The sequence below is a fragment of the Palaemon carinicauda genome, chromosome 23 (genome assembly GCF_036898095.1).
Source record: "Palaemon carinicauda isolate YSFRI2023 chromosome 23, ASM3689809v2, whole genome shotgun sequence".
NCBI classification, from domain to species: domain Eukaryota; kingdom Metazoa; phylum Arthropoda; class Malacostraca; order Decapoda; family Palaemonidae; genus Palaemon; species Palaemon carinicauda.
The window spans coordinates 85,651,240-85,671,088 of record NC_090747.1 but is presented as its reverse complement, the minus strand read 5'-3'; the positions used below and the strand labels follow the sequence as shown (position 1 = coordinate 85,671,088).

General features: G+C 35.7%; 1 protein-coding gene across 1 annotated transcript; it reads right to left on the bottom strand.

Annotated features, from left to right (window-relative positions):
• Positions 1-599: 599 nt before the first annotated feature.
• On the bottom strand, positions 600-19,356 carry LOC137617673 (homeobox protein cut-like 1). Its single transcript, XM_068347672.1, has 6 exons — positions 19,185-19,356; positions 17,581-17,787; positions 16,253-16,520; positions 15,954-16,083; positions 14,925-15,066; positions 600-643 (listed from the first exon to the last, which is right to left on the bottom strand). Exons 1-6 carry the CDS (start codon positions 19,354-19,356, stop codon positions 600-602), a joined length of 963 nt encoding a protein of 320 aa, XP_068203773.1.
• Between the last annotated feature and the right edge of the window lie 493 nt (positions 19,357-19,849).

Here is a 19,849-nt window from a genome sequence, read left to right as displayed (position 1 = left end):
TCAAGTAAAATACAGACGCCCCTATTAACTAAGTTTAGGATCACCAGACATACTGTACATTTCTGATTTACAAATTAAAAAAGATACGAATACTCCAAATATATATGTATATATTAGTAAGGAAATATTAGTAAAACTATAGCAAAGACTAAAAACAAAACTACTTTACTTTTGGAGCTAAAGAAATCACACAGTAAATAACATCTTTCCATCAATACGCATGTAAGAAATACAGTCAACCTCTCCACGGGAAAAAGAAAATGACTTTGTTCACTCACAAAGATTACTATGTTTCCCCCAACTAACCATTTATATTCAAGTCATACGCAAGAAAGTTTGAAAAAAAAAAACTCACTGAAGAATTTTGACACGACTGAGGAAATATGAAAAAGGAGGGGTAATTATGATAACAGGGATGATAATCAAGAAAATAGCAAATAATTAACCCTAATCTATCACCGCACTCAGTGGAACTCTTTGAGGTTTGACAGTATACAGTACATTTCGCTATCTCCGGAAGGATTATTTTTCATTCACATTTTTTTTTTAAAAACATGACTATCTTTTTTTTTGGTGTGGAACTTGAAGGAGAGACAATACTAACCATTTGGCATCTGGCAAGATTCGGGTTTCCTACGGCAAGCTGCAATGCAAAATAATTCTATCTGTATTACTCTATTGGTTGCACTGAAGCGAATTGATTCATACATTTTTGGGAGGGGGGCGGAGAGGTGATGCAGTTCTGAATGACATGCTTTTAGGCCTAATAGGATGGATGATCTTCCTTAGGCCTAAGTGAGATTTCGTGATTGTTACATAGCTCCTTGCTGTGATGTCTTTGACTATGTCAAATGTCCTTGCAGTCTATCATTGCATGTAGAAGTCCTTACTAACATTCCCTAGAGAATCCTGTCGATCTTATCTTTCAAATAATATATGTTATGTTGGGCAAAAAATATAATTAGAATTACAATTTGATAAACTAAATTCCTTATTAGATTAGAATGATTGGTTAATTAGATTATACATTTTTTTTTTCGGAATATTTTATAGATTAAATTTCACATTTATGACTTTCACCTGTATTCTTGTGGAATCTTTAACTGTTACCTCTGACAACATACTTAAGAAATATCGTTTATGAATGGAAAATATACTAATGAAATGAATGATAGAGTAAGTATATACAAACACTGATATGGAAATACATACTTGTCCTATAAATCAACAAATCGACATGGTGTCTTAACACAATGATGAATGGGATTTACTTATATCTGGGTAATACATCGTAATTATATAACGCCCGATGATAATAATTGAAAAGACCAAGAATCAACCAACTATATTCGCTGATTGAACCCGTAAGTTGAGATGTACCGAATACCTCATCATTCTTTTTAACAAAATTACAGAATAAATCTACCTGAACTGATTTGCCGTCAAATCAAAGGAATTTATACCTTAAAATAATTCGCATCCATTTTCTTCATCGCAAAAGTGAGGCACCATTTGGTTTCATAAATCAACGAAATAGTTTTGTAGTTTTTAAGATATTATTAATAATGATAATTCACACTTATGAATTATAGAGATATGCAATGAACGTTAACACAAAATGTTAAAAATGTGACTATTCATCAACAGTACGTAAAATGCTCATATATATATATATATATATATATATATATAATATATATATATATATGGATAGATAGATAGATAGATAGATAGATAAGTATAATATGTGTGAGTGTTTGTGTGTGAGCCTTATGTACTTTCAAGTCTAGATAAACTAAAGATTAAAATAATTCGTGTATTTGATTGATATAAACTAATTACACGATTATAAACGAATAAAGTCAATTAAGCATGGTATTCCATATTAATGAGAGAGAGAGAGAGAGAGAGAGAGAGAGAGAGAGAGAGAGAGAGAGAGAGAGAGAGCTTTTGAAAATATCCAATAGGCAGCAATAAACTGTTTCAATGTCTATGTGATTTCAACGCTCAAGCTATTATGTGATTAAATACGCAACACAAAATACTTTTAATGTGCAGCTTCCGGGATGATCGCCCCAATGAATCCGAAACTATTGCAAATGTTCACAGAATGTATTAGTAAATGTATCACGTATTAAAATTAAAAATGGTCAGGAACGGGGGAGCAGTGATCAAATGCTTTGGTTCGGCTTTCCTGCAAAGTGAGAAAGGTTTTATTTTTTTTTTATTAAATGAGAACTTTCTTCTTTTATGACGATTATTTTACGAAGTAAGAGAACTTTCGTGCTTCGTGTACGACAGGAGGTTTCAACAGGTAAAAGGATTTTCTTGTTACGCGTACAAAGGAAGTGTTCGGCTTATCTTTCGATGAAATCTTAGAAACATGAGAACATTACCGATTAATTATTTATAATTTTATCATGATTGTTATTTTATTACTTTACTATGAGAGTGAATTTCCATGTTTGATATTCGACATGATACTTTATAGTTAACCAGAATTTTTCTCTATTGTAAATATTAGGTTTTACCAAGAAAACTCTTATCGTGGAACGATAAAAAATCAGCGGAAGAATTTTCGGTAGTATCACCACACGAATATTTTAGGAATACAACTAATTCTCTCTCTCTCTCTCTCTCTCTCTCTCTCTCTCTCTCTCTCTCTCTCTCTCTCTCTCTCTCTCTCTCTCCTGCATAACCAACCCTCTTTATGACGCAAGCCTGTTGCTAATGATCAACGCCCGTCGAGGGCGCTGATCAAAGTCCTGGCTGATGTTCTAAAAGACATCACCGCAGCTGCAGTTGTCGTTCTGTATCTTCCCCCCTTTTATCTATCTACAGAGAGAGAGAGAGAGAGAGAGAGAGAGAGAGAGAGAGAGAGAGAGAGAGAGAGAGAGAGAGAGAACGAACAAAAAATCTACTATCTTCATTATATTTCCGCACACGACCCCATCCCTAAACTCCATCATCTTTTTGGGAGAATCACTTGATCACTTTCCTCTCCGACAATTTCTCAGGTAATTGAAGATGTATCACGTGACTTTGCCTATATACATCTAACTCTATGTTAAATATAGTTGAGGTATATTCCTATTGTTTTCTATAATAAGAGACTAACATATTTCGCAATACATAAAATCTGCTACAGTGTAATTTAATGCCTCGTTTGATCCTTTTTAAATCCTTGAAGTTAATTGTTTAAATTAATAACTATATGATACATGAATATATAAAATGCTAAAAAATTAATGAATCTATGAATTGAAATCTAGACGTTAATTTACATATCCATATACATAGATATAAATACAGTAACACCATATGGATATTGAAATCTGTAATATAAATGATTAAAGTTTTTGCACAAGTTTTTCATTTATATTTTACAGTGAAAGTCACAATTTCCATATTGATAAATATCAGTCCCCAAAATGACAAAATTCATAAACTTTAAAATCGACATAAAAATCAAACTTGATACAACTATATCATGAATTTAAACACGCAACCGTTTCTTGAAACAATGACAAACACACACAAGCGCGCACAATATCAGACAGACAGACACACACACACAGTAGCCGAGGGCAAACAATTAGACTGTTTGCACAGCAACTCTAAAAAGGTATCGGATGGACCCGCCATAGAGAATCCTTTGTGGCGGCTGGATTTGCATAGTGTTTCTCGAATCATTTCCATCGTGGATCCTGGAATGCGAAGGTGTCCTCCGTTTTCAAAGGGTGCGCCCCCAGTCAAATAGGTCAAGCAGATGAAATGCGTTTGTTCCAATGTTTTATCCCTTTTTTTTCTACTTCTAACTGGTGAGAAGAATATGCGCACCCAAATGCATCAATGCGTAACAGATAATTATTAGTATGCGTAACAAATAATGATTAGTATGTGTAACAAATAATCATTAGTATGCGTAACAAATAATTAATAATATGAGAGAGTCAGAGAGAGAATCTCGTGAAAGCCAAATATATTAGCGATTCCGCTTCTTATCACCATAACGCATAATCGTAACCTTCAAAATAATTTCTATTGCATACGCTTTGGATGAAACACTTTCCATTTCCATACGCCATGAACTTCGCGTATCACATGCAATTAAGAGCGTAGCCCTCTCCACCCATAGTACAAAGAGAGTAAGTAGCCATACGCGTGATAAAGAACTACCATTACGTCGCCTAATTACAGGTCCAAGCACCACCCACACGCGAGTGTGCCGAGTCGTGGCTCTGGTAGTAAAGAGGTTTTTCTTTTTAACTTTGGTTTCTTCCATTCATGTTAACTGGCTCATGGGTTTTTATTTTAATTTTAAGAAGAGTTTTTTAGGAAGGATCAATCGGTATTTGACTGGTTTGTGCGTTTACATGCATTCATTTTTCTACGTTAAATATATATACATATATATATATATATATGTGTGTGTGTATGTGTGTATATGTATATGTATGTATATATATATATATATATATATATATGTATGTGTATATATATATATATATATATGTATGTATATATATATATATTTATATATATATAAATATATATATATATATAAATATGTGTATATATATATATATATATATATATATATATATATATATATATATATATTTAATACCTTTCCTTTCCGAAACCAATACGTTGGTGATGAAATAAAGCAACAAACGTAGAGGCCAATCAGAGCAGCGCATATCAGAATTACAGGCAATAAATCCGATGCCTTAGAATCAAATTCCAACCTGATATTAAAAAATACCGCGTCGTCAAAGAAAATAATAAAAATATACAAATGCCATTGGAGGGGACAGGAATAAAATATTCCACTGGGGGAAAAGGGAGATAAACAATATGCATTGGCCGGAACGAAGAGATGCGAATATTTTAACGCAAAGCATAGATACTGCATCCGTAAATAAAAGCGTGGAGGGTATTGTGCTGGGTTTTAAAATACCCTAATGACCCCCTCCCCGATAAAATACATATTCATCGTCTATGTAAACACGTATAAACTACACGCGCACATGGCCAGCTGTATGCTCCGCACTTAACAAATACGTGGAGGCCCGTATTTCGAGGACAAATTCGGGTGAGGTAATGGAATTGCCACATGAATTTCTTGTGAAATAATTTAGATTAATAAGATCCTAATTGTATTTTATATCGGGTTATGTTTTCACTTGCGATCTTTCATAATTCTGGACATAATAAATATATAGAAAAGAACGATTTTAATCCAAATTAAAACAATACAATGATAAGACAGATACATACATGCACACACACACATATATATACATATATATATACATATATATATATATATATATATATATAATTTAGTCGACCTCCCATCATCAAATCTAGGCTACCAGAACAGTAAAAGCATAAACGGAAGTTCCAGTGATGTCATATCGCCCCAGGAATCTCAAATGAACGTGTGCATTCTGCAAACCATCAAAGATTTAAAAATCTAAAGCTCAAATGATGATAATGACGGAGGAATTAAAACCAAAAATAAAATACGAATTCTCTAATATGTCAAAACCCAAAGGACGACACAAGTAGAAAGAAAAAAAAGAGAAAGCGAGAGAGAGAGAAAGAGAAAAGAGAGAGAAGCGGCATTTATGGATTTTATCAACAATCCCATTAGTTTGATTGGGAGCGCGTTTTAGTGTATTGGGTTGCAACGGGCCTGTTATTTCCCTCGCCCTTGTTGCATTCGATTACAATTTGCAGCATTTAATATTGGTTTGGGGTGTCATTTAACGGCGCTGGATTCAAACACCCACTCCCTCCTCCCCTCCTGTTAAGCCTCTATGCTCCGTCCCATGCCCTGACCACACAATCGCAATACTATATCTCACCCAATACCTTCATCCCCAACAACACTGATCCCCAACCCCTGGGGCCCTCCTATTCTCCTGTTCGTCGGGGATAATCTGAAATTATAAGATGATTTATACAAACCGCTAATCAATTGTTGCTTGGACTTTCAAAATCTCTCTCTCTCTCTCTCTCTCTCTCTCTCTCTCTCAGCGTTCAAGTCGTCCGTGCACCTTTCCTCATCTTCTTCAGAAGGCAACCAAGACCGTCAATGACATCTGACTAGGTTTCAAGAGGAAGACATGGGCAGGGGGGGAAGATGGGGGGAGGGAGATGGTGGAGGGGAGGGGACAGGGCACCCGCTGGTCACCAGAAAAATAGACGCATTACCCGTCTAGAATTACTCAAGATTAATACCCTCCGAATATGACTCGGGATGTTAGCAATTTACGATTGGCATTAAGTCAGAGACGGCCAATAGTTTTATCGACACCAAGTACACCTTTGCCAAGGTCGCTAGATGATACAAATTGGCCTTTTTATTTTTTCCCGACCTGCAAAGCTGCATAAAGCCCGGTCGAAAAAATAATAACAAAAATAATATCAAATTGAGTATTGATAAGAACGCTAATGTGTTTGCACGCGGCAGAGTGTTGCACGTGCACACAAATATATATAGATATACCTTACTCTTTCTTGAAAATGAAACTATGGACTACACAACACTGACAACAAAATGAAGGGAAGTAGAAATGGTCTATAGTCGCTATTGCTTTTAGGGAGTATGTGGGCGGGAAGGAACTAGCTAGAGGGAGAGAGATGGATGGATGGATGTTTAACAGGAAAGAGAAAGAGAGGAATAGAGAGAGGCGGATAGAAGTATAAGACCGTCTGGCGAAGGTTGTTACGACTTCAGAGCGATGAGTGGATCTTCCCCTGACGACTTAGTTAATTGTGCGGAGCTAATGACGGGTGAGTAAGAAGGAGGCGGACCTTGAGGAGCATGGAAAGGCACAAGGAACAATACAAGAATAAAACAGAAATAGCAATAAATCTAATTAATGTCTCCTAAGAAAACGAAACAAAAAGTACATCAATTCACTCAAACACATTCCATTTAAAGAGGATGGAGAAGAAGAAGGAATAATAAAAGAGTAAAACAGAAATAACAATAAATCTAATTAATGTTTTCTGAAAAAATATATATATCCAAAAATAGTTGAATTCTCTCAATTACACTACATTTAAAGAGGATGGAGAAGAAGGAACAATACAAGAATAAACAAAAATACGAATAAATCTAATTAATGTCTCCTAAGAAATAAAGAAATAGATGAAATCTCTCAATCACATTCCATTCAAAGAGGATGGAGAACTCTCCTTCTATCTCTCCATCTATCTCTCTCCCTCTCACGAGAACAAAGGCACTTCATCAACTTTAATCTAAGGGTTAGGATATCTCCACGATAACCTAACGAGGATTAATGCCGCTAAACGGGAACAAGAAACTCGATCTGATTTGCCTTCCTTCATATTTTCAAGACTTCGTTCCCATGACCTCAACACGTCATCTGGTTCCTACCTTTTTGGGTAGTATTTCCGGGATTTCAATGAAGCGAATTTCAATTATCATTATGTAGTAACAGTCTGTTTTTCAAGGCTTCATGCGCATGCGCTTCCTAAAGAAATAAATTTTTCACTTAGTATTATGGGAGGAACGTAGAGAGTAGAGGTCCCCTTTTTTTTGTTTTTATTTCATTTGTTGATGTCGGCTACCCCCCAAAATTGGGGGAAGTGCCTTGGTATATGTATGTATGTATTATGTATTAAGTCTGTTTTTCCAAGGCTTCGTCGAGTCTCTCCGGGAATAACTGAGGCCTACTTATTAAATAAGATGGTTTTGTATTCGAACTACCGACAAGGAAGGAAAGAGAGAGGCATTAAAGTAAAGGGGGGGGGGGGGGCGTGGAAGAAGTGACGCGACCTAAGCATAGCACCCTCGCGCCTGGTTACACAGGATACAGGACCATTATAAGAGGATTCAAATATCCTGCAATGCTATGCAATTCATTGCAATTCAACCCTGATAAGCTTTCATTGGTTCATCTTTAAGGTTGGTTAAGATGATTTTTGTTTCAAGTCTCTCTCTCTCTCTCTCTCTCTCTCTCTCTCTCAACAATATTGCACTAGTTCTTTATCCTTTTCTTCATCATAAATTTGATATATATATATATATATATATATGTATATATATATATATATATATATACACCTATATACTGTACATGACTTAATACTTTTTCTCCCAATTATTTTGTTGAGAGAGAGAGAGAGAGAGAGAGAGAGAGAGAGAGACTGACTTCACAACCTAACAGGAAATTGAGAACCTCTTTTCAACTTTTCAGAGTGGACCTGGACCCCACACAGCGCTTATACCTTTGTTTGGGCCACTTCCGGTTTATGAAATCAACATTCCCCCACCCTCCCCTCCCCAACATACAAATTAACCCGTCCCCCTCCCCCACCACAACCTATTGCTTACTACCGTCCTCTCCTCCTCATAACAACAATGATCTCCCTCCCCCAATTACCCCCAATACCGGGTCCCTTCACGCCCCCCCCCCCCCTCACATACCTTGAAGATAATGATGAACACCGATCACCATCATCATCGTTATTCATATTTTCCTCTACATCAGTAGCTTATCAACAGTTATTCCTCCCAGTGCCTTTTTCTTCCATTTTTCATTATTACACTTCGTCAAGGTTCAATGAATGTATGTGATGGCGCCCCTAAGAAAATGATTTTCACTACATCATTACCCTTCGGTCTTTTCCAAAGTTTGCTTACAGCAGGATCGCAATTTTTGCATACTTCCGGTCACCCTAACAACGCCAAAGCGCAAATAAAAGAGAAAGGAAAAACAGTCGATCAAGTAATAAAGCCGGCGAATTTCCGTAGCGAACCTCACATCACCTATCATCAAAAGTGATAAATAAATCACCGGCCAATAATATATCACGGGAGGAGGGGAAAGGAGGGAGGGGGGGGAGGGGAAACTGGAAAGCCCACCGTTCCACCCCGTCTTTCATGCGAGACGATTTTGCCGAACGTTTTCGGACAATAAACAATCAATCAAGGACAGTCCACCGTGAGAAGAAACATTTATGATAAAAAATGAGTCTCTATGATGGAAAACAACAATACTTTGCGAAGGTTTTTATCACTGTAATTTGATTTGATCGGGACCAGGCCGCTGGCTGGGGAGATTAATATGCAACTGGAAGAGGAAATCAGAGAGACAGCGAACTAATTTATTGTGGTCTTTTCACATTTAGCTGAATCATATAATGCCTTTGGGTGATTTTTTCTTTGGACAAAAAGTCGTATACACACACAACAATATATATATATATATATATATATATATCCACACATGTGTATATAAAAGGTCACTTTTTTTTAATTTGTTCTTATTTGCTTCTCAAGAAATCCAATATGAGAGAGAGAGAGAGAGAGAGAGAGAGAGAGAGAGAGAGAGAGACCCTCTCTTCAGGACCTAGGCAATTATTAACTCATTATCTACCGTATGCAAATGAGATAAGGCTGACGCCACACTTTACCTATTTTACATCGGTTCGTAATGAGATGATGCATGGCACTAATTATCCCCTACTCGGTGCCCCAGGGAGTAATAAAAAGGAGAGTGGAAGCAAAACGTTCGTGCCCGGGAAACTGCTTGTCAGTCTTTCGATCGTAGCAGCTAGACGTTTGTTAACACTTGGTTTCGTAGAACTTTTTTTTTTTTTTTTTTTTTTTTGTATCGCCAGATAACACTTAATCTTTCAATCAGCTGACTGATTATAGTTACGGTAAATTCAATGGAAAAAATTTTTAAAATCTAAATCATAAAAATTAAAACGCAAAAAACAATAAAAATCGTATCATCACCATTAACATTATTGTTTATATACTAAGAATAGAAAATTCAATTAAAAATCATGTGTATATTTACCCAAATACAGATAAAATAACGAATAATGTGCCAAATAAAAAATCAAATTATTTTCAACAAAGTACCGCTTTAAAAGAAACAACGAAAGAAACAAATATAAAAATAACTAAACTATAATATATAGATATGAATTCCATCTCAATTGGTCGACGTATTCGTCAAAAAGGGCTAAAAAATCATTAGTCACCGACTCATTAAATATTCATAAAGTTTAGAAAAATCCTCATTAATAGTTCGTAGTTGAATATTAATACGCTGAATTTAATCCGTTCGACAAATGTATTACATAACCTGAACACAGATTAAATGAATTAGATATAATACAGTAAATTTGTTTATATATATATACATATATATATATACATATATATATATATATATATATATTTATATTTATATATATAAATATATATATATATATATATATATAGATAGATAGATAGATAGATAGATAGATAGATAGATATATTATGTATATGTATATATATATATATATATATTACTGTATATATATATATATATATATATTGTGTGTGTGTATGTTATAATAGTACGTAAGAAAGTAAATTTTTGTACAATATTTCATGCAAAAAATCAACAAATTTAGTATTATCAATTCAAATACTACCATACATTTTGGCTATGTTTTCAATGCTGAATTTCTATTACAGGAGCGAAACTGAACATCGATAATATAAAAAAAAAAAAAAAATCAGTAGCTGGGTTAACCACTAGTGACATCATCACAATTATTTGAATGAACCATTATCACTGACATCATTGATGTCTAAGAAAAAAAAAGTACTATTCACAAATGTAAGAATTCGTAAGCTTGAGTTATAAATGCATTTGCGATCACTAACATCAAATGAATCTACTTGAGTAAAGCAAAATTCGAGACAAAGATTCTTCTACAATACCACATTGAATGGATTTAATGTTAATCATAAACTAAACAACCATATTTGATTACGAGAGAGAGAGAGAGAGAGAGAGAGAGAGAGAGAGAGAGACTTTCAACCTGGCCCGACATACATGACTAGAAGCAATTGCTTTTTCATGAGTAACTATGTCATTTCTCAGATGTAGTCATTACAGATCTCTTGAAAGACAAACGACTTGCCAATTTGTAAGAAATTTTCCTGAAGGTTGGGCAGAGGATGGGGCTAAAGCTTTGCAAGAAAAAAAAATCACTCGACAATCAGGAGACTCGTTTGCATACAATATATTTTGTAAAACGTATTGCAAGTCCATAAAAATAGTTCTTAACGAGTTCCCAAGACGAGCTAGCTCTCGTAAACCATACAGCCGAACTGCCTGGCTAACCACAAACTTGTAATTATGAAATTTGTTATGTGTACCTTGGAACAGGGCCGATGCCACGTCCTTCTAGTAAACAAACACATAGATGAACCACGAACATACTATAATGGCGTCGGCGCACATACGCAAGCAAGTAAATTTTAACATACACAACATTGATAATGAAACCGCTGGACTCGCGTGCGTAATTATGAGATGAGTTTATTACCAACACTCTGGTTTCAAAGATCGCTTTTTACTTTGGTCGACTAGTTGAGGTTTAGATAACCATCTGTAGCATTTATCTATAAAGACCTCTTCTTCTCCCCCACTAATCATATAAAAACTTCCAAGCAGTTTCAAGGCCGACGGCTCTCAAGACCAGGTACTTTTTTAAAGTTATCAATTCCTCAAATTAATAACTTCCTCAGCTTACTTGTTCTGCTGAAGGATCCTGAAGTCATCAATGTAAAAAATGGTCGATCCAACAGGAAACGACTCCTGACAAATAGTGCAAGGGACTATTCAGTAAAAATAGGGAACCATGCTTCAACTACTTATGATTAACAGTCTAAATGACTCTAAAAAGATAACAACCACGGACACTCCGCAACAGGAAACAATCTCCGGTCATTTCCCAAAGGCTTTAAAAATTTAAAAATGGTTTGGCAGGAATTTTCGGTAGCTCTTTGCCCGAGGAGGCTCACTTATAATTACCGTTTGCCTTCCAGTGTATTATGCCTATTTGGGAACACAGGAAGGGTCATTACAAGGTTTGTGAATATTGACTTGAGGGAAAATGGAGCGAGGCTAATTCTTTTAAGGATGGACATGTTGAAGTAAGAAGCGCTCTGCAATCAGAGGCATGAAAACACGGTATTTGCAAGACTTTTACCGGCGACCCCGGGAACTCCTTAAATTGCAACATTCATTAAGTGTCATGCAACTTTAGTACTAATCTGTCTTTGTCATAAGGATAAACTAACGTGCATGTTCAACTGTTAAGTCAAATTGCAAAGGATGATTTATTTCAGCGGTTTTCGCCAGGGTTTATGAGCCAATGGAGTCCACCATTTTGGTTTTGAATATTCATGTATCGCTAAGCTAATCCCTCACCCATTCCTCTTGCTCTTGCTTCTCTTTTTCCTCTTCTAACTCTTAGTCTCCTCTTATGCCTTAACAAATTTCCTCTTTACAAAACAAAACCGTTCCATCACTATTTACTGTCACACCAAAGCTATTCCATTTTACCTTCTATCCTTGCGTGATTAAGTAAAATTATCACCATCCTCCTTTGGAGGAGATTGAGCAGAAATGAAAAATAAGCATCAAGTATACAAAAGACAGAGAGAGAGAGAGAGAGAGAGAGAGAGAGAGAGAGAAGAGAGAGAGAGAGAGAGAGAGAGATTAATAAATAAAACTGCAAAGACAAGCAATGAAAAATGGTCCCAAAATTAGGAGGAAAGTTCAGCAAAGACGTTTCTCAGAACAACTTCGACATGACCTGATGATGATGATGATGATGAGAGAGAGAGAGAGAGAGAGAGAGAGAGAGAGATCTAATGACAGTTGCCAAGACAATAAAAGTAAAGCTGTCAGAGGCCTTCATTCGTTCATCTATAACCTCAAACATTTCCCTAATGGAGTGTGCGCGACCATGTAATGCTCTAAACAGCCTTAAACAATTACACATATGCAACAGATCCCAAAAGACACAACCGGTTCCTTAAGTAAGCAAATAAACAATCTGGCATGTGCTCTGACAAACTCCCTCTCTCCCTCCCCACTACCCTATTACCCCCCCCCCCCCTCGTCTGTACTGGTGAGGTGGTAGGAGGGGTAGTGAGGAAGGGGAGGGAGAGCTATGATAAGAGGGGCGACAGGGAGAGGATGAAGGGATGGAGGGAGTGGGTTTTGGAGAGAGGGTGTATGTTAATGTAACTTATTTTAGCCCATGCCCTGTAATTTGGGTCATCTCGCCGAGGCCTGGATGGGACAAATGAGAGAAGCAACTTGCAATGACGTGGAAATCCTGAAAAGTACGTCGTCTCTGACCTACCCCCACCCCCAACCCTTTGACCCCTTTTATTCCGTCTCCAAAGCCCCTTTTCTTTCTAGTATGCAGACCCCCCACCCATCCGGTGACATCCCATAATCCCCACCCTCTCTAATACTAAACAAGGCTTTGGTAGAATTTCTTTTTATTTCTTTATAAAGATTTCGCTAAGTGGACCACATGCTACTGTCTGTCTATCTGTCTATCCGCCGCTTTCTGTATCTAACCCCCAACCCCCACCCATGGACTTAGCAATGACATGACGCCCTTATGCCAAGTCGGCTCCACTGGATTCCTAAGCACTCGTGTTTCACGCTGCGTTCCTCTCCAAATCGAACCCGATTTAAGGGATAAGGTCATAGTTAAACATTAAAACTATCCGAATGTCTATCTGCTTAGTTTTCTGCCTATAAATGTGGGTATGATTATGTATGCAAACGTTTGAGTAATATATATATATATATATATATATATATAAATATAAATATAAATATATATATATATATATATATACACACACACACACACACATATATATATATATATATATAAAAATATATATATATATATATATATACTGTATATATATAAACCTATTAATATACTGTATAAATGTAGATACTCCAATAACAAAAAATTAATTGAAAAAAATTAACATGTTAAAGTTACCATTTCATTTCCAACTATCATCGGCGCATATACAAAAATGAACAAACAAACCATTAAAAATTAATAAACCCGGAAACTTGACGGCAATTTCTTTGAAATCATGGTAACCTCCTTGCCGCTGCGATAATATGTCTATTCCCGAACTCATCTTCACACCACCAAGACGGTTATCCGAGAGATACAGAGGCAGCCGCTTTCCGCACTGATGTTATTGTAGTCCTGAGTCCTTTTATGGAATTCTTGTACACTACGCTCTTAAACAAATGGTTAGGGTATAGGCCTGGGTCTTCCTTTAAGGGCCTCGGGCTTCCACAAGAATTCCTATAAAAGGGCTCAAATGACGCCTATAAACCCAAGCTCAAATTGTCCCGTAAGTCCCTTACATTCCCATAAAACAAGAAGAAACTTCCTTTTACGAAACTCCCTTTACGCTGTTTAACCCTCAAACCAACTCCCCCTTCCATACTATACAATAACAGTCAAAAGAAATGCAGAATCATCTCCCCATCCCCCCCCCCCCAAAAAAAAAAAAAATTTGATTTTATTAATGATTATTTTTAGTTCCCATTAACAAACTTCAGGAAAATACTTATTGAAAGAGAACAACGTTGCGCATGAATACTGTCATGAAATGTTTATAAAATCAACTCGAAAGATGATCTTTTTTATCATGAAAATAAAAAAACGAATGTCACATTTTGCGTACATCAGAAAGTACACAAAATTTCGAAACTTTCCTTTGAAAACTTAACCATCTCTACTCATTTAAACATGAACTTATCCAAATATGAGTAGGCTACATCAATTTCCCTGGCAAAATTTAAAACATTACTAATGACTTTCCTATAATATAAGGAATTGTTCATAATTCTATAAATTCCTCGTTTAAAGAATTCCTACAAGCACAACTACATTTTAGGCAATCTTAAATGCATTTCTCTATCCGACAGCGCTACCATTTCCACCACGGATCCTTTCCTAAATTCTAAAGCCACTGCCTAAGAGATAAGAAAGTCCCGGAAAAAAGACAACCGGAGAGTACTCACCTTTTTTGGGAATGAGACTTTTGAGGAGGAAGACAGCGTTGTCGTCGGTGGCCCAAGCGTGCATTTTGCGATACGAGTCGCGACCCTTCTCCGTCAGTTTGTCCCACGACTTGGGCTTCGAGAGGAGTTCGGAGACCGTGCCCTGTGGGAGGAAGGCGAAAGGGAACGGCGAGTAATTAAATTGACCCTTTTTTTTAACGAGGCTCTATTAAATGAGAGGATAAATGAAGGTGGTGCAAATATTTAAAAGCATAATGAGGGGGAGCAGAACAAAATGATAATTCAAAAGGGGACCATGACGTTGATAAACTAGATGAAATGACTACAGATGATAGGAAAAGATGAGAGAGATACCAGATGAATACATAATAAATAACTTGAATTATACACAGGAGATAAGCAATATATTACATGACATAACTAATGGATGACGGAGAATGTATTATTTACTATATAAATAGTTACATAGAAAAATAAAAAAAGAAAGCCACACAGATTATTTGTTGAATTTCTAGGAGACAGCTAATCAATTATCCGAATCCGAAATATGAGTTGATTATGACCAATGGAGCCACTATAAGTTGAAAAATTAAGCTCATTGACCAGCCTGCAATGTCACTTTGGCGACAACTAAATTTCACAAACTTGTCTTACATCCATAATTTTGATACATGAATTGTGTGCCTTAAAATGCGAAGTATTAATATTTTTGCGAAAAATGATATGCAAAATCTTACAACATTTAAGTTTTATGTTATAGATAATTGTAAATATTCACAATAGATGTCACTGTAAACTATGATGTATGCTAAACAGCATGAACAGCCAATCCCGATTACCTTCAGTGATATTGATAGCGGAAATATACCTACAGTCTAAAAAAAACTAAAAATTAATTTTAAAAATTCCTAAATAATTTATATTTTACTTATTCTTTTGCATATAATCTCATCTCTTTTAATTAAAGACAAAAAAAAAGAACAAATTAACGGCACTAAATTTAGATCAACCCTAGAATTTTGAACTTACCTGTGACAGCCCAAGAATATATTTAGCAAAGAGTCTTTGGCCGATGTTATGAATTGATAAAAGTTCCCGGACTCGCCGAGCTAGATTTAATGTGTCGAGGTTCTGTTGGCAGAACTTTTCCATGTTAAACCTGAAAAGATACAAAAGAAATATGTTAAATGCAGAAAACAGATGCAATATATAGAATTATTCGTTAATCATATATTTTATGTATTATTTACAATATAATCCTGTTCATCACACGGTTACATGCAAGAATTTTCAAAAACCTCTTAAAAGCCCTTATAAAAATCACCCACCTTAAGATTTCTTGTAATCTTGCCTCCATGGGATCGCCTTTTGGTATGAGTGATTCTCCTGTGATGCGGTCCTCGAACTTGAAGGCCATGGGAGGGAGCTCATCCTTGAAAGGAGAGCGGTCATCCCGGGTCTGGAAGGGACTTTTGTTTTCGTGGGGGAATCCATTGGCCAACGAGGAAGGGCTCTTCATGTTCACGTCTCCGAGAGGGGAATCTCTGGAGTCCGATCTCTCCACTGGGCCACCTCCGCTATCGGGGGAGATTTGGCCTATTGGGGGGTAATTGAAGCCTTGAGAGAGGGTTAACTGTTGAGAGACTCGGTGCATATATCTAAAGATAAATAACTAAATTCCTAACCGATAAAGAAATAAAAATTTTGAAAGTGACATAAAAAAAAACACCACCTTTGACCCTAAATCATATACATTTGTTTTCTCTACAGATGGTAACAATCATTAAATAAAAGCAGAGCAGATGCTCAAACGAGTGAACTAACTTGAAGGATCACAAAAACTTCATATTTTCGCAGGACATTAACAGTATCAAGTTCTGTGTCTCAGAGATTCTTGCTTGAATGTCAATCACTGGTATGTGCGACAAACTGTAAACAAATAAATATCAAGCTGTCTAATCTTGTGCAAACAAACTCACAAAAATATTTTACATTGACTCAGAAATAATAACCAGTAACAAAGCAGTATATAATAGACATACAGATATGTAATAGTTTAGAAAAAGATAAAGTTTTACAATAATACAGAAGCAACATCTAACAGAAGAGTTTACAATTTTATCTGTATGTCAAAACAATAACAATTTCTTTCCCTATTTGTCCAAGCGAAAACAATAATCAGATACACACGAAACAAAAAACAAACTAATCAAACCTAACAAAAGAGAAAGTAAAACGAAACAATGTGGAAAAACAAATGCCATTCAATTATTTAATCGCCAAATGAAAACCCGAGATATCGTTCAAATATCGCAGAGATGAATATAAAACAGCACACACAAACCAAAACCATCGCTTTACCAGTAGTGTATGATTCAAAATCTGGGGGAAGCAATGGAATTAAAACATGATGCTTCTCTGTAAACGGATCACTATGAAATTTGCTGAACTGAAAATTCAAAAATGGAATTACACCTGCAACTTGCAAATATAACTGCATCACCAGGGCTAAATGCAATATGCAAGTATATGAAGCAAGGGTTTATGAAGTTAACAGAGCCAACAAAACTAGTTAGTAAAAAATGTGATACCTCGATATTCATTTGACGAAAGAAAACAAAAACAAAAACCCATCCGGGTCTGTGCGTGTTCTCACCTGAGGGAAGATGATGCCGATCCACTACTGTTCTCTCGAGTGACCGTCGCCACTCCTCCCCAAGAAGGTGGTGAAGTTGAGTACCTGGCGGGGGATGAGGTGCCAAGGGCTGGAGGGGAGACGCCATAGGTGGAGGCGCGATCGGTGGGGGGAGGTGGGGCCTCAGAGGTGGATGGAGATGTCCGTGGCCCATAGGGGGAAGAGGACCTGCGAAAGGGAAGAGTTACAGGTCATTACTACCTGTGAGTAAGCACCTGGTCCTGGTTTTATACTGAAATGGCCTGAGGTGATCCAGGTTTGTACCATGAGGAAGCTGTGACGAGAATCCTAAGGTCTAGGAATTTTCTAAGGATTCCTCCAAGCATAAAATTGAACATATAGATCGCAATGTTTCAGAATTAGATGAACAGGCACTAGCGCACTGAAAAGCAAAGGTCGAAAAATGAACAGCATATCCCCGGTGCTAAGAAGAGCCCCTCGGGGGCTCGTATTCCTTCGTGCCGGAGACGCCCGAGCCATCAGGCCAGATCAAGTCTCATCAGAGAATCACTCCCAGTGTGTCATTTCCTTTCATAAAGTCGTTATTTACAACCCGATCACTGATGACGCAACATATTCATTATCCATCTTAGATTACATAGGGTTGATCAGTTAACAATATGACAATACGGATTAAGCCCTATTGAGGGATATTCAAAAGCCCCGAGACACAATAAACTCCAGGAGACCTTACGGAACACGAAATATATCCATGATTCCAGTGATCTCAATGCTGCACCGTCGCAAAAACAGAATTGGGGTTAGATCTAAAAATTCCTTCCTGTCGCTCTTGCACAGTTATGGGTACGAGAAACTTCGAGACAGTACAGTATCTTGAGATATCATTGTTAAAACATTTTCTGATTTACAGCTTCAAGACAGCCTCTTAGAACAAGCCCCAGGAATGTCAGTTTGGTACAGCCTTAAGACAAGTACTACTAGGCCAAAGCAATAATACTATCTCTCCGTTAAAGCTATAAGCGCATATTTGTCAAAAGTTCAATAATGACTTCATAAGTAAAGCTTCCAACCAAAGGTTTTTTTAAACTTAATAACAATCTCTGATAAATTTTGTCAAAATAAGTAATGCAGCTGAAAGATGCTCTAAATTAAAACATGTAAATATATTTTCGGGGCTATAACTAATATATACGAGTGAAATATCATATAGCTCGACAAATAATTCTTATTGGAACCACTCAACATAGACATTTCTTGTAATATATACTTATTCCTAGCATTAGCATAGGCATATGTTTAAAAAAAATTATATCTCACACAAAGAAAATTGACACGACATTTACAACTGATGGTAATGCAAATTACTAACAAAAAAAAGCTTCATACATATAGGCTACACTGTATATATATATATATATATATATACATATATATATATATACATATATATATATATATATATATGATGTATTTATATTATATGTAAGTTTTTACAAGATATATATATATATATATATATATACTTTTCAATAAAAGCAAAGAGATCGCCACAAAGGATGACATAAATGATTATTATGATCATGCTTCAGGAAAGAGGAACTCACCATAAACATCGTATAACTGCTTACCGAACTCGGAAGTGGGTATTTTGAGATCATGTTCGGTTTTCGCTCTGTCTACTAATAAACTCTCCAATGATCTTGGAGGGAACACTAAACTCTCTTGGCTCATTCGACCCTCTCTTATATTTCTGAAATGGAAAAGATACAGCGACATTAGTACAAGTATGGACGTTGCAATTTTGTAATTATTGTATTTGCAAAGTTTGTAATTTATCTCTTTTATTTGTTGCGAGTTTTAAAATGATTCATGCTGGGTAGTTTGATATTTTCCTGTGTTCTTTTGAATTCATAAAGCAATAACATATATATATATATATATATACATACATATATATATATATACATAATATATATATATATATATATATACACATATACATACATATATATATATACATAATATATATATATATATATATACATAATGTATATTTTTATAAATATATATATAAATAAATATATATATATATGTATATATATATATATATATATATACATATATATATACTGTATATATGAGTATATATATATATATATTATATATATATATATATATATATACAGTATATCTACAGTATATATATGTATGTATACACACACACACACACTTTATGCTAAGCATGATATCTAAAATGTAATGTATAAGA

Excerpts from the sequence above, each read along its gene's own strand:
- LOC137617673 (XM_068347672.1), bottom strand. The coding sequence starts at position 19,356 with ATGTCGCTGTATCTTTTCCATTTCAGAAATATAAGAGAGGGTCGAATG. Across the intron at positions 17,788-19,184 it reads GCAGTTATACGATGTTTATG|GTCCTCTTCCCCCTATGGGC; the intron begins GTGAGTTCCTCT and ends TCCCTTTCGCAG. Across the intron at positions 16,084-16,252 it reads AGATTACAAGAAATCTTAAG|GTTTAACATGGAAAAGTTCT; the intron begins GTGGGTGATTTT and ends GTATCTTTTCAG.